General features: G+C 43.3%; 1 protein-coding gene across 1 annotated transcript in view; it reads right to left on the bottom strand.

Annotated features, from left to right (window-relative positions):
• Positions 1-450: 450 nt before the first annotated feature.
• The window catches only part of LOC137421517 (uncharacterized), an 83689-nt gene continuing 70904 nt past the window's right edge, over positions 451-13235 (bottom strand). Inside the window, exon 5 of the mRNA XM_068107650.2 lies at positions 451-4102. Within this exon, the coding sequence (XP_067963751.2) occupies positions 2739-4102 (1364 nt within the window). The 3' untranslated portion in view covers positions 451-2738. The remainder of the gene's footprint in view (positions 4103-13235) is intronic.

Raw genomic sequence — 13235 nt, forward strand, 5'->3', positions numbered from 1 at the left:
AGTAAGTTTCACAATCTGGTTCATGAAAAATGATCCTTTACCGAAAAAGGAGGTGGAGATTTTGAGTTCTGGGAGAACTTCCTCCAACCACCTAAAACCTGCAAATGGAGAAAACAAGAGGCCTGACAAATGCAAGTTTGGCCACAAGACATTTTAAGTTGTGCGATTTGAATCGGCATGTTAGGATTTGCTCCAAAGATATTCACATTAACAAAGAAAACAAAACATTACAACTGAACATCTGACTCCTATTGAAAATGTCTCGAGTTCCAAGACATCTCTCATTGGTTGTTATCTCCATATATGGGTTCTCATCTCTCCTGTGTGAGGTCCAGGATGACAATGCAAACTGCTTGACCACATGAATGTCTTGTAACATACAGATTTTGCGGCTACTCTTCGGAATGAATTCTGAGATGTTGAGGAAGAATCCAGGTCCTCACGTTGTGAATATGAAGTATTTATTGATACATGCGCATGGAGAGAATAGACCACAAAGGTAATAAACAAAATACCAAACAACAATACATCTGGTCCAATCTCTCACTCCTAAACACCAGAATACACTCTTATATAGAAATACAGGAAAGAAAAGTAGGGAGGGGGGTGGGAAATAAGATGTCTGCTAATTCTCAAAGGCTATGGTTGACAGGCAGACAATGATGAGGAAATGGAAAGCAAGGGAGATAGATAAGCAGACAATGGTCAGAGAGAATTCATCCAATGAGAAAGCCTCAAAAACATATTTGACCAGTGTTTAGGGCAAGGGTTACAGAAAGCCCACGTAAACATGTCCTGTTTGTCAGCACATCACAATGACTATCAAGGTTTGTTGAAACTTCAGCAAGAAATATGTTTATACAAAGCCAGACTCCCAGGCACCAAGGAGGTTTTATTTAATAAAATGTTTCATTAACATAATTATTTTATTCGTGCTCATATAGTCGTGGCGAAAAATATTGGCACCCTTGCACTTTTTTCAAATAACTCAATTTTCTCTATAAAAAAAAAAGTCGAAATTAACAAAAGTATTTGGTCTCCACAATCCTTTATTACACTGTTAATATTATAGAACCTTTGTTTTTGATTCAGAACTTAATATATCCTTTTAAATCAGAAAATAAAAAGAAATGGCATTGACAAAATTATTGACACACTAGACTTAATATTTGGTAGCACAGCCTTTGGACAAAATCACTGCAGTTCAGCGCTTCCTATCGCCTTCAATGAGTTTCCTACACCTCTCTACTGGCAGTTTGTCCCACTCTTATGCAAACTGCTCCAGTTCTCCCAGATTTGAAGGGTGCATTCTCCCAACTGCTGTTTTCAGATCTCCCCACAGGTGTTCAATGAGATTTAGATCTGGACTCATTGCTGGCCACTTTAGAACAGTCCAGCGTTTTGTCTTGAACCATTACTGGGTGCTTCTTGAAATGTGTTCGGGGTCATTGTCCTGCTGCAAGACCCATGACCTTTGACGGAGACCCAGCTTTCTAACACTGGGTTGAACATTGCACTCCAAAATGCCTTGGTAATCTCCTGATTTCATGATGCCATGCACACATTCAAGGCACCCAGTGCCAGAGGCAGCACAGCAACCCCAAAACATCACTAAACCTCCTCCTTGTTTGACTGAAGGGAAGGTGTTCTTTTCTTTGAAGGCTTCATTTTGTTTTCTGTAAACATAGAGGTGATGTGCTTCACCCAAAAGCTCTAAATTGGTCTCATCTGTCCACAGGACATTCTCCCAGAAGATGTTTGGCTTGTTCTGGTGTGTTTTGGAAAACTCCAGTCAGGCTTTCTCAGCAGTGGGGTCCTCCTAGGTCTTCTACAATATAACCCCATTTGTTTGAGTTGGCGACGAATGGTGCGGGTTGAAACTGTCGTACCTTGTGTCTGAAGGTCAGCTTGAATCTCTTTGGCAGTTGATCGAGGTGCTCTCTCCACCATTTGAACAATCCTTCGCTGCAATCCTCGATCAAATTTTCTCTTGCGGCCACATCCAGGGAGGTTGGCAACAGTGTCATGGGCCTTAAACTTCCTGATAACATTGCGTACGGTGGACACAGGAACATCAAGGTCTTTGGAGATGGACTTGTGGCCTTGAGATTGTCCATGCTTGGCTACAATCTTGTGTCTGACCTTCTCAGACAATTCTCTGGTTTTCTTTCTTTTCTCCATGCTTATTGCGGAACACAGTGACACAAAACAGCAGAATTACTCCTTTTCTCTATTCAAACTGGTTGAATGAGTGATTTTTATATTGCAGGCACCTGCAACTCACCATAGGTGAGTTCAATTCCAAAGTAAAGGAGAATTACCTGCTTGAAATCTAATTTCTAACAACTTCTAAAAGGTGCCAATAATATTGTCTGTGCCATTTTAGGATTTGTGTGTGGAATAATAACTGCAGTGGCTTTATATATATAACAGCTAGCTGGCTTTCAAGCACAAAGGCTTTGATGGTATTTGTTAAATTAATAGTCTTTCAGTATTGATAGATAATTTTGTTTACACTTCCATACAACTGAAAATCTGACTTGTATACAAAATGTCTGAGTTCTAAGACATCTCTTTTTGGTTGTTATCTCGATATGCAAGTTCTCATCTCTCCTGTGTGAGCTCCAAGATGACAATGCAAGCTGCTTGACCACAGAATGCCTCGTTACAGATTATGCCACTTCTCTTTGGAATGAATGCCAAGATAACGCAAAGGGCCTGACTGCGTGAATGTCTTGTTACAGATTGTGCACTTGAGGCCTCTCTCCTGTGTGAATTTTAAGATGAGATTGCAAATGGACTGACTGCATGAATGTCTTCTTGCAGATTGTGCACTTGTGCATTTTCTCTCCTATGTGAGTTCTAAGATGACAATACAAATTGCTTGACCACGTGAATGTCTTGTGACAGATAGTGCACTTGTAAGGCCTCTCTCCAGTATGAATATTAAGATGAGAATGCAAATTACCTGACTGCGTGAATGCCTTGTTACAGATTGTGCACTTGTAAGGTCTCTCCCCGGTGTGAATTTTAAGATGAAAATGCAAATGGTCTCTCCGGGTGAATGTCTTCTCACAGAATGTGCACTTCTGCATTTTCTCTCCTATGTGAGTTTTAAGATGAGAATGCAAATTGCCTGACTGCGTGAATGTCTTGTGACAGATAGTGCACTTGTGAGGCCTCTCTCCTGTATGAATTTTAAGATGAGATTGCAAATGGACTGACTGCATGAATGTGTTGTTGCAGATTGTGCACTTGTAAGGCCTCTCTCCTGTATGAATTTTAAGATGAGATTGCAAATGGACTGACTGCGTGAATGTGTTGTCGCAGATTGTGCACTTGTAAGGCCTCTTTCCGGTGTGAATTTTAAGATGCGATTGCAAATGGACGGACTGCGTGAATGTCTTGTTGCAGATTGTGCATTTGTGAGGCCTCTCTCCGGTGTGAATTTCAAGATGAGATTGCAAATGGACTGACTGCGTGAATGTGTTGTTGCAGATTGTGCACTTGTAAGGCCTCTCTCCTGTGTGAATTTTAAGATGAGATTGCAAATGGACTGACTGCGTGAATGTCTTGTTACAGATTGTGCACTTGTAAGGCCTCTCTCCTGTATGAATTGTAAGATGAGATTGCAAACTGCCTGAATGTGTGAATGTCTTGGTGCAGATTGTGCACTTGTAAGGCCTCTCTCCTGTGTGAATTTTAAGATGAGATTGCAAATGGACTGACTGTGTGAATGTGTTGTTGCAAACTGTACACTTGTGCATCTTCCCTCCTGTGTGATTAAGCATGTGGCTTTTCAAAAGGCTTGATATTGAAAATGATTTGTTGCAAAATTTGCACTTGTGGGGTTTTCCCACCATGTATTCTTTCAGCTTTCCTTGCAAAAACGTTGATGTGTGGGATGACTTCTCAGCAATTCTACATTTTTCTTTATGGTGACTAAACTTATCAACATAATCGGTGCCATTAAAGCTGCATTTATGTTTCTTGTTCCATGGTTGCTGTTCTTGCTTTTCTGTTTGAAGTCTGATTTGGACATTAGGAATGCAGCCTGGAACACTTGTGTCAGCATTATTCTGAGTATGCTCAGTTTGAATGCCTGAGAAGGAGTTCAGGGAGTAGAAACAAATCAGACATGAATTTGAATTGGTTAATAAAAGGTTATTCAAAGTTTAAACACAAATTATCTTAATTCCTTATACATACAACATGCACAGTGAAAGTCCAAGCGAATGTCCAACATTTGTTAAATAATCCAATTATTAGATAAACATGGAGGTTTGATGCATTGAAAGAAAAACAAATCATTCTCCAAAGAAACTAGAAAGCATCAGATGATGCAAAGCCCATACACGTCCGCTTTGTACTCAGACTTCCTCTTCCATATGCTAAATATGGCAAAAACAGCTAAAAATAAATAAATCCCAAAAACAAAACAATTGACGATTTCTGGTGACCTTGACCTTTTAACCTAAAAAAAGCAATACATTTCAGTGACCCAATATGCAAACCAAAGTCAATCAGATGGAAATTGATGATTTTGTCACCTTCACCTTTGACCTTTTGACCTCAAAACAATCGGTTTTTATCATTTTATTTGTAAAGCAATTCAATGATGTAATATGCAAATTATGTTCAAATTTCATCAAGTCAATCAGATGAAAATGGACGATTTTATGCAACCTTGACCATTTGATGTAAAAAGAAAAAACCCAATTGTCTTCCTCCTTTTGAGTGATGAATGAATTCAGTGATGCAATATGGGCAGTTATTGTTATAACGGCCATTATTGTTATAACGAGCATGAGTTTTTATGGATGGTTTTATGGCCGGCCTTGTTGCAATTGTTTAACAAAAAAACAAACAAAAAAAAAACACCTTGGGAAAAGCCGCAGGAGGCAATCACAAACTGGGAGAAAACTAACCTAACCTAAAACGAACCTAACCTAAACCTAACCTCCACCCACCGAGTGATGACACAAACAACCTTAAGCTCCACTTTCCCGAATTAACACATCGAGATGTCTCCTACTCATCCACTGTCAATGCTACACCTATACAATCCTACCTGTACTATGGTATTTCATCCTAACGTAACAATATTCCAAAGCTTCATGAGCCTTGGACAATTAAGACTAAAGTTTTGTTATCCACCTTCAAAAGTTTCCCTTCGCTATTTTTCATGTATTCCATTTCTAATGTTGTATGAACGGCCTCCATCCAAGAAAGCATGCAACACTCCAAGCTGTGGTGGATGCACGGCATTTCAATGAGCATATCAAAACATACTCATCATCACGATTACAATTATACAATTTTAGTCCTCCAGGAACTATCAAGCGTAAAAAAAAAACTATTTGTACGGGAAGAGACGGTGGGAGGGATTTTCGAAGCTCCACACGGTCTCCACGTTTTTCGAAGTTAAGTCTGTTCACAATTGTATTTTGTCGAAACTGTATTTATCTTTCGGTGTGTGAAGTTATTGTGTGCAACTTTGGTTGTTTCTCGGTGTTTATCTTTCATAAATTGATCGTCTGTTTGCCGTGTCGCGAGCAAGGCCTTTGCCGCGTCGCGAACGATTTGAAATCGAAGTTAAGTGATTGTTCCCATTTGTATTTTCGTTAAAACTGTATTTATTTATGGTGTTGTACGTATATTGTGTCCCGACGAAGATTTTTCGGTGCAAATCTTTCATACCTGTATTGAAAATCGTGTTAATTCGTGTCGTGTCTTGAGGCCTTGTACAGTGTGCACTGTACAACCTTGAGGCTTTGTTTTTTCTCTCAGCGGTCCGTCGTTTGTGATCCAATAACTTTCGTTCTCTGTATTCCCAGTCTTTTCACCCATAGCCTACTTCCTTGTGTAAATCTCAACTCAACAAAAACAAAAAAAAAAATTTCCTTCTCTGTTCTCATTCGTTTATTCATTCTTATTCGTTCGTTCGTTCTTCGACCACGTGTTTCTCCCCCATTTCCCCAGATAGTTTTCACTCATTAACCTTCAATGTTTACACTTTCCCCTCAAGTTATGTATTCCGTCATATTTTATAACACCTTTTTCTTCTTCTTCTTTAAAAGGCTGCTTTCGACTTGCTCACCAAATCAATTCATCCCCAAAAAAATATCCATCTCCTATAGTGCCTTTTTTCTACATTCCCTAAACTCTCCTGCACTCCATCCTCCATCCAGCGTCCTTAAACGTATTTTTAACTCGAAGGTCACAAGAAACTCATTTTGCAATAAATGTTCGTTTCCCATAAATCTTACACTTTCAAAAATCCAATCTCACCCCTCCCCTCCAAATCTTCCCCATAACCCCTCCCCTCCAAATCTTCCCCATCACCCCTCCCCTCCAAATCTTCCCCATCACCCATCCCTTTCAAATCTCCCCCCTTGCCCCCTCCCTCCTAAACTACCCCCTCACCCCTCCCCGCCAAGACGCCCCCTCGCCCCTCCCCTCCTAGACTCCTGCCTCACCCCTCCCCTCCAAATCTCCCCCATATCCCATCCCTTTCAAATCCCTCCCCTTGTCCCTTCCCTCCCAAACTCCCCCCTCACCCCTCCCCTTCAAATCTCCCCACCCTCATTGCTTCTCAATTTCCCCCCTCTCGCTCCCCCTCCTCAAAGCGTCCTCCCCGCTTCTTCCCCCTTCAAACTCTCACCTCCATCTCCCCCAACCTTCTGCCTCGCTCTTCCCCCTCCTCAAATAACACCTCATTGTGGCTCACCCAATCACCATCAAACCTTTTGTCCGCCCCATCCTTCCCTTTCTCCGAGCTATTCTGAAATCTCTGACACACCTTCAACAGCTCTCCCTACCTCTTCCACCTCTTCCACATCTTACCCTACCCCTCCTCCCCCCTGTTCTGTATCTGATGCTCCCCCTTCCTCTTCATTAACGGTATGGACCTCAAACATCCGGGGCCTTCGTTCAAACTTAACTGATCTCTCCATACAGGTTGCTTCTGTCAAACCAGCCGTGATCTGCTTAACAGAAACTTTCCTCCTTTATGATGTCTCTGATTCCATAGTATCTCTCCCGGGCTACTCCCTCCTCCGGTATGATAGACCTGAGCCTCGTCCTGGAGGCGGGGTTGCTATCTTTATCAAAAACTCTTCCTCACTCGCCCTGCACTGCACTCTCTCCACCTCACCCCCAGGAATACCTCTGGCTACGGCTTCCCCTTCGCTCCCACCTCTTGTTCATATGTGTGTTGTACCGTTCACCAAACAGTGATGACTCCATCTACATCTCACTGTCTGATGATATGGACCAACTTCTATCTACTCATCCCAACTCTCTCTTCCTCATATGTGGTGATTTCAACTGTCATCATGCCAGTTGGCTGGGTGTGGGTACCTCTCTCACCAGCCATGGCTCCTCAGCAAAGGACTTCTGTGACTCACTGGGACTGACACAATCTGTCAATTTCCCGACCCGGATCTCAGTCAACGGAACATCTTCTCTTCTGGACTTGGTTATGACTAACTTCCCTGAAAATGTCTGCTGCTCTTCTTCTGCTCCGATCGGATCATCTGATCATGTCCTTGTTAAAGTGGACATCTCTCTGACCATCCTCAGGGAGCCTGCTCAGCGTCGACGAGTCTGGCATTTCACTCAGGCCAACTGGCACGGTCTTCAAGCAGCCATCAATCATCTGGACTGGTCTCCCATCTCTACCACCTCTGACATCAACTCATCCTGGGAATTCTTCCAAAGTAAATTGCTCTCTCTCATGCACAGATTTATCCCATCTCGTCTTCAGTTGTCATACCCTTCCTCCCGTCCATGGTACACGGAATCTTGTGGTGAGGCTGTTGCCCAGAAACAACTTGCCTTCGTCTCCTGGAAAGCAAATCCAACGGAAGGAAATCTCATTTCCTTTCACAAAGCCCGAAACAAGTGTGTGTCCACCCTCAGGAGAGCCAGGAAACAACATCTCTCCGTTCTCAAGACCGAACTCTCTTATCTGTCTCCCTCTTCCAAATCCTGGTGGCGTCTGGTCAAATCCGTTTCTGGTGTTTGTTCCCCCTCCATCCCCTCCCTTACCTCAAACGGCTACACAGCTGACTCCGCACGTGAAAAAGCTGAATGCCTCAACTCTGTGTTTGCCTCTAAATCTTGTGTCCCAAACCCATCCCTCTCTGTACCCACCATACCCAGTCGTACCCTGCTGCTCCTGGACTCCGTGTCCTTTCCTCCTGACAAGGTGGAAAAGTTTCTGTCAACCCTCGACTCTGATTCTGCAACTGGACCCGACGGCATCAGCCCACGGGTCCTAAAATCCTGCTCTGCCGCTCTATCTCACCCTCTCTCTGTTCTCTTCACCCTCTCTTTTGCTCAAGGTCAACTGCCACCTGCTTGGAAATCAGCCAACATCACCGCTTTGCACAAAAAAGGTGCAAAAACAGATCCTAGCAACTACAGACCAATCAGCCTTCTCCCAATTATCAGCAAAGTCATGGAATCCATCATTGCTTCGGATATGAAATCTTTCCTCTTCTCCAATGGCTTGATCTCTGATCATCAATTTGGTTTCAGACCAGGTCACTCTACTCTGGACATGCTGCTTCTGCTGTCTCAACAATGGATGGAGGTCCTCAATGCCAAACAGGAAATTAGAGCTGTCTCCCTCGACATATCACGTGCCTTCGACACGGTCTGGCACCCCGCTCTGCTCACCAAACTCTCCTCCTTTGGTATCCATGGAAATCTCCACGCATGGCTGGCGGACTTCCTCTCTAGTCGTCGTCAACGTGTGGCCCTGAATGGGTTTCTCTCATCTCCTCTTCCTGTTCAGGCTGGAGTTCCCCAAGGCAGTGTTCTGGGCCCCGTGCTTTTTCTGGTCTTCATCAATGATCTCTGACTCTCTCGAAAATCCTCTCTATCTCTTTGCTGATGACTCCACTCTCTGCCGCTCCATTCCTCTTCCCTCAGATCGGCAGTCTGCTGCCTCCTCACTCTCTGAAGACCTGGACAAAATCACAGACTGGTCAAACAAGTGGAACATGTCTTTTAATCCTGACAAATCTCACACTCTTACTATGTCTCTCAGAAAAGATCGACTGGACAACCCTCCCATCTACTTTCTCAACAATCCTCTCCAAGAAGTTCTGTCGCTCAAGATTTTGGGTCTCACTATCTGCCATGATCTTTCTTGGGAAAACCACATTTCCAAGCTGGCCTCCAAAGCCAGTCGCCGACTGGGCATCCTCCGTCGTGCGAAGTCCTTCCTCGGCACACCTGAGCTCCTCACCACATACAAGGCTTTCATCCGCAGCTCAATGGAATACTGTTCTCCCCTATGGGCCGGTGCTCCTGCCTCACACCTAGCTCGGCTTCACGCTGTTGAAACCAAAGCTTTCAGAATTATTGGAATCTCCCGCGATGAAGCTATCTCTGAGGGCCTTTCACTCACTCACCGCAGGCAGGTAGGTGGTCTTTCTGTCTTCTACCGACTCCTCTCCGGCCTTGCACCCCCAGCTCTCTCTGTGCTCTGTCCCCCAAATATTCCTACAGGTCGCACAAGATCTGCCAGCAACCCTCTGATGGTTAAACTGCCGAAATCTCGGCTCTCTGCTCACCTTCACTCTTTCATTCCTCTTTTCTCCCGCCTCTGGAACAAACTCCCTCACTCCCTTCAATCCCACTCCTCCCTCCAGGTCTTTAAAACAGCTGTTCACCACCATCTCTTATCTTCCCCCATCCAAAACCTTCATCTTTTCTACCCCCCGCTAATTCACCCCAGATCCATCTTGTTTGAAATTCCAACTTCTTTCCTGGAAGTCCTGGCAGTGTCCATATGTTTTATACCTCTCCCACCGCCCCCTTCCCATGCCCCCCCTCCCCCAAAGCCCTCGCCCTCTCAGATCTCTCGATGTCTCCATGTCTCTCGGTCCCTGCTCTCAAATGTTGTGTTTGTGTCCTTCCCCCTCTCTCCACATCTTGTCTACCGCTCCCGATGTTATATGTTTTATGTGTCGGTTTGTCTTTCTGTGTGATTAATGTTCACTCTTTCACGAGCCTCGATCTTGTATACAAAAAAAAAAGAAAAAAAAGAGGCCTACCCGATCTCTTGTTGTGTCCATGATCGTTTTTATTTGTCCTTTCATTTTCACCACTATCCCCTTACTCATCCCTCAATTCCACCCAACCATATACCTTATGTTTAATGTCTTGAATTAAAATAAATAAATATAAATCCTCCTCACCCTCATGTTGTCTCTTCCCTGCCCTCTTCCTGCATCTTGCCAATTTCACCTCTTCCTGCATCTTGCCAATTTCACCTTTCCATCCATGCACTGTTCATGAAGTATTCACCATATTCCATCATGATTGATACCTTTCCACTTTTCCTTTTGTACTCCAACCTTCAAATAACCATCAAATAAAAAGGATTCCTGCCTACCGCATCAACCAAGTGCTTACATAAACCTCCACGTTCCTTCGAGCTACGCTCCACCTGGCTGGTTCATCTGGTTTTGTTGTTTCTTATTTTCCTCCTTGTTGAACCTGTCGACAACTTTGTCCTCCCAGCCTCCTGTCCTTGTTTCGACGAATATCCAGACCAGACGGTCTTCACTGTTTGTTTTAAAATGTTTCAACTTCCTTTTTCTCCCAGGTTGAATTCTCTGTTATTTTATCATTTACTCTTCTTCCTATTCAAAAGGATGTTTTCAAATCGCTCTTTCAAGTCTTACAGTTCTTCCTTTCTCCAACCTCTTAACTCACCTTCATATCACCCCTCCTCAAACGTTTTCAAATGTATCAATGACTTGAAAGTCTCAAGAACCCCAAGTTTGCAATGGATGTTTGTATTCCATTAATCGTTTCTTTTATCCATTTTCAGTGTCGATCTCTTCCCTGTCTGTTCCCTCCTCTACTTCTACTTGCCCACATCCGACAAACATCTTATCCCTTATCAGCATCCCACTCCATGTTCCATCCCTCTACTCCCTCCTACCCCCATTCCATCACAACTTCCCCCTAACCCTCCCCTTCAAATCTCCCCCCTCACCCCTCCTTTTCAAAGTTGGCCCATCACACATCTACAATGTCTGTCTGTCTGTCCTTCTCTCTCTCTTCTTCTTTGACTTCCCTCTGCCCCATCCCATATTACTTCTCACTGCCTCATCCCATCACCACCGAGCCTTTTGTTTTCCTAATCATCCTGCCCTCTCTCTCCAAGCTCTTCTGCAATCTCTGATACACTGCCAACAGCTCTCCATGCTATAGAAGTTATGTAGACCTCTACATTTGTTCGGAGTCGGCGAGTTATCGCAGACAGTCAAATTCAAACTTCTCCCTGACCCACTTAATTAATAAAATGTATTGTAATGACAATAATTAGAAATAGCTTAATCATTTGCTGAATCTTAATAATACTATGCTATGGTTCATAATGATCTTGTGGAAGGATTCTCAAAGCTGCACAGGAATGTGTGGACCCAACATCTGGAATTGATTTAGTCGCCCTGTCAAATAGCACAAGGCGAGAATGTTGACTTGGCATGGGGTTGGTATGTAACACACCATTAGTGGAGCCGAACAGGTCAAGGAATGACCGTAAATGGATAAATTGTCAGCTTGGGCAAACTCTTAAGTCGCCCCATTATGACAAACAGATGTTGAGAGGCGCCAGAAAGTCTAGGCCCCAGATTCCAACGGTAGAAGATAAGAGGGTACGATTCCGATTTAACAGAGCATTGCAAGACTGGACCAGAGAGAGATTATTCCTTCACTGAACGACGCGTCATTTGTGTGTGTTTTGTTGCATGTAGTTGTAATAATGTTGGTTTCCCTCTCTCCGCAATATCTGAATAAATCTCGGTTTGAACTCAGTGAGGTTGTCTTAATCCTTAATCGAGAAGTCTCGCTGAGAAAGGAGTCTGAAAAAGCAGCGACTACACTACCTAGCATTCTCTTCCATCACCTTGCCGTCCCCCTTCTATCCTCTATCTTGTACCCGACGCACCCACAACTACAGCTTGCTTCTGATAAACCAGACATAATCTGTTTAATAGAAACCTTCCTCTTTCAAGATGTCTGACTCCATAGTATCTCCACCGAGTTACTCTCTCCCCCAATATGATAGACCCGAGCCTCACCCTGGCAGAGGAGTTGCTCTATTTATCAAGAAAACTCCATTCCTCACTCTCCATGCACTGCCCTCGCTCCACCACACTCCCAGTACTACATCTGGCTACGGCTTCCCCTCCGCTCCCAACTTTTGTTGACATGTGTGTTGTACTGTCCGACAAAGAGAGACAACTCAATTTACATCTTGCTCTCCGACAGCATGGACCAACTTCCATCCACTCATTCAAACTCTCTATCTCATATGTGGCGATTTCAATTGTCATTGTGCCAATTGGCTGATTGAGGTTACCTCTCTCACCTGCCATGGCACCTCAGCAAAGGACTTCTGCGACTCATTACCTCCACCACCAAAGGTGGATGGAGCTCATGTTTTCACGTCTGTCTGTCTGTTACTTGGCGAAAAAAAAAAATTTTTTTTTTGCAAGTATGTTGCTCACTCCGGTTTGTGTTTGTGTGTGTTTGCCTGTCTGCTCACTTATACTTGCCTACAGGTCACAATTTTAAACCGATCTTCACGAAACTTTACAAAATCGTAGATTTCATGGTCCGACAAAATCCTATATATTTGAGGTCAAAAGGTAAAAAGGTCAACATCGGCCAAAGGTCAACCACTTTTTTCAAATTTCTAAAATCGTCAATTTTCATCCGATTGACTTGAAATTTGATTAAGATTTACATATCAGCTTACTCAATTCAACCACCAACTATTTTTGAGATAAACATCGGCCAAAAGGTCAACATAGGCCAAAGGTCAACCACTTTTTTTTCAAATTTCTAAAATCCTCAATTTTCATCCAATTGACTTGAAATGTGAACAGGATATACATGTCGACGAGCTGAATTCAACCACCAACTATTTGAGATCAGCATAGGCCAAAAGGTCATAGGCCAAAGGTCAACCACTTTTTTCAAATTTCTAAAATCCTCAATTTTCATCCGAATGACTTGAAATTTGAATAGGATATGCATGTCGGCGAATTGAATTCAACCACCAACTATTTTTGAGATCAGCGTGGGCCAAAAGGTCAACATAGGCCAAAGGTCAACAACCATTTCAAATTTCTAAAATCCTCAATTTTCATCCGATTGACTTGAAATTTCAATAGGATTTTTCATATTAGCCAACTGAAGTC

The sequence above is a fragment of the Myxine glutinosa genome, chromosome 1 (assembly GCF_964187855.1).
Source record: "Myxine glutinosa chromosome 1, kmMyxGlut1.1, whole genome shotgun sequence".
NCBI classification, from domain to species: Eukaryota; Metazoa; Chordata; class Myxini; order Myxiniformes; family Myxinidae; genus Myxine; species Myxine glutinosa.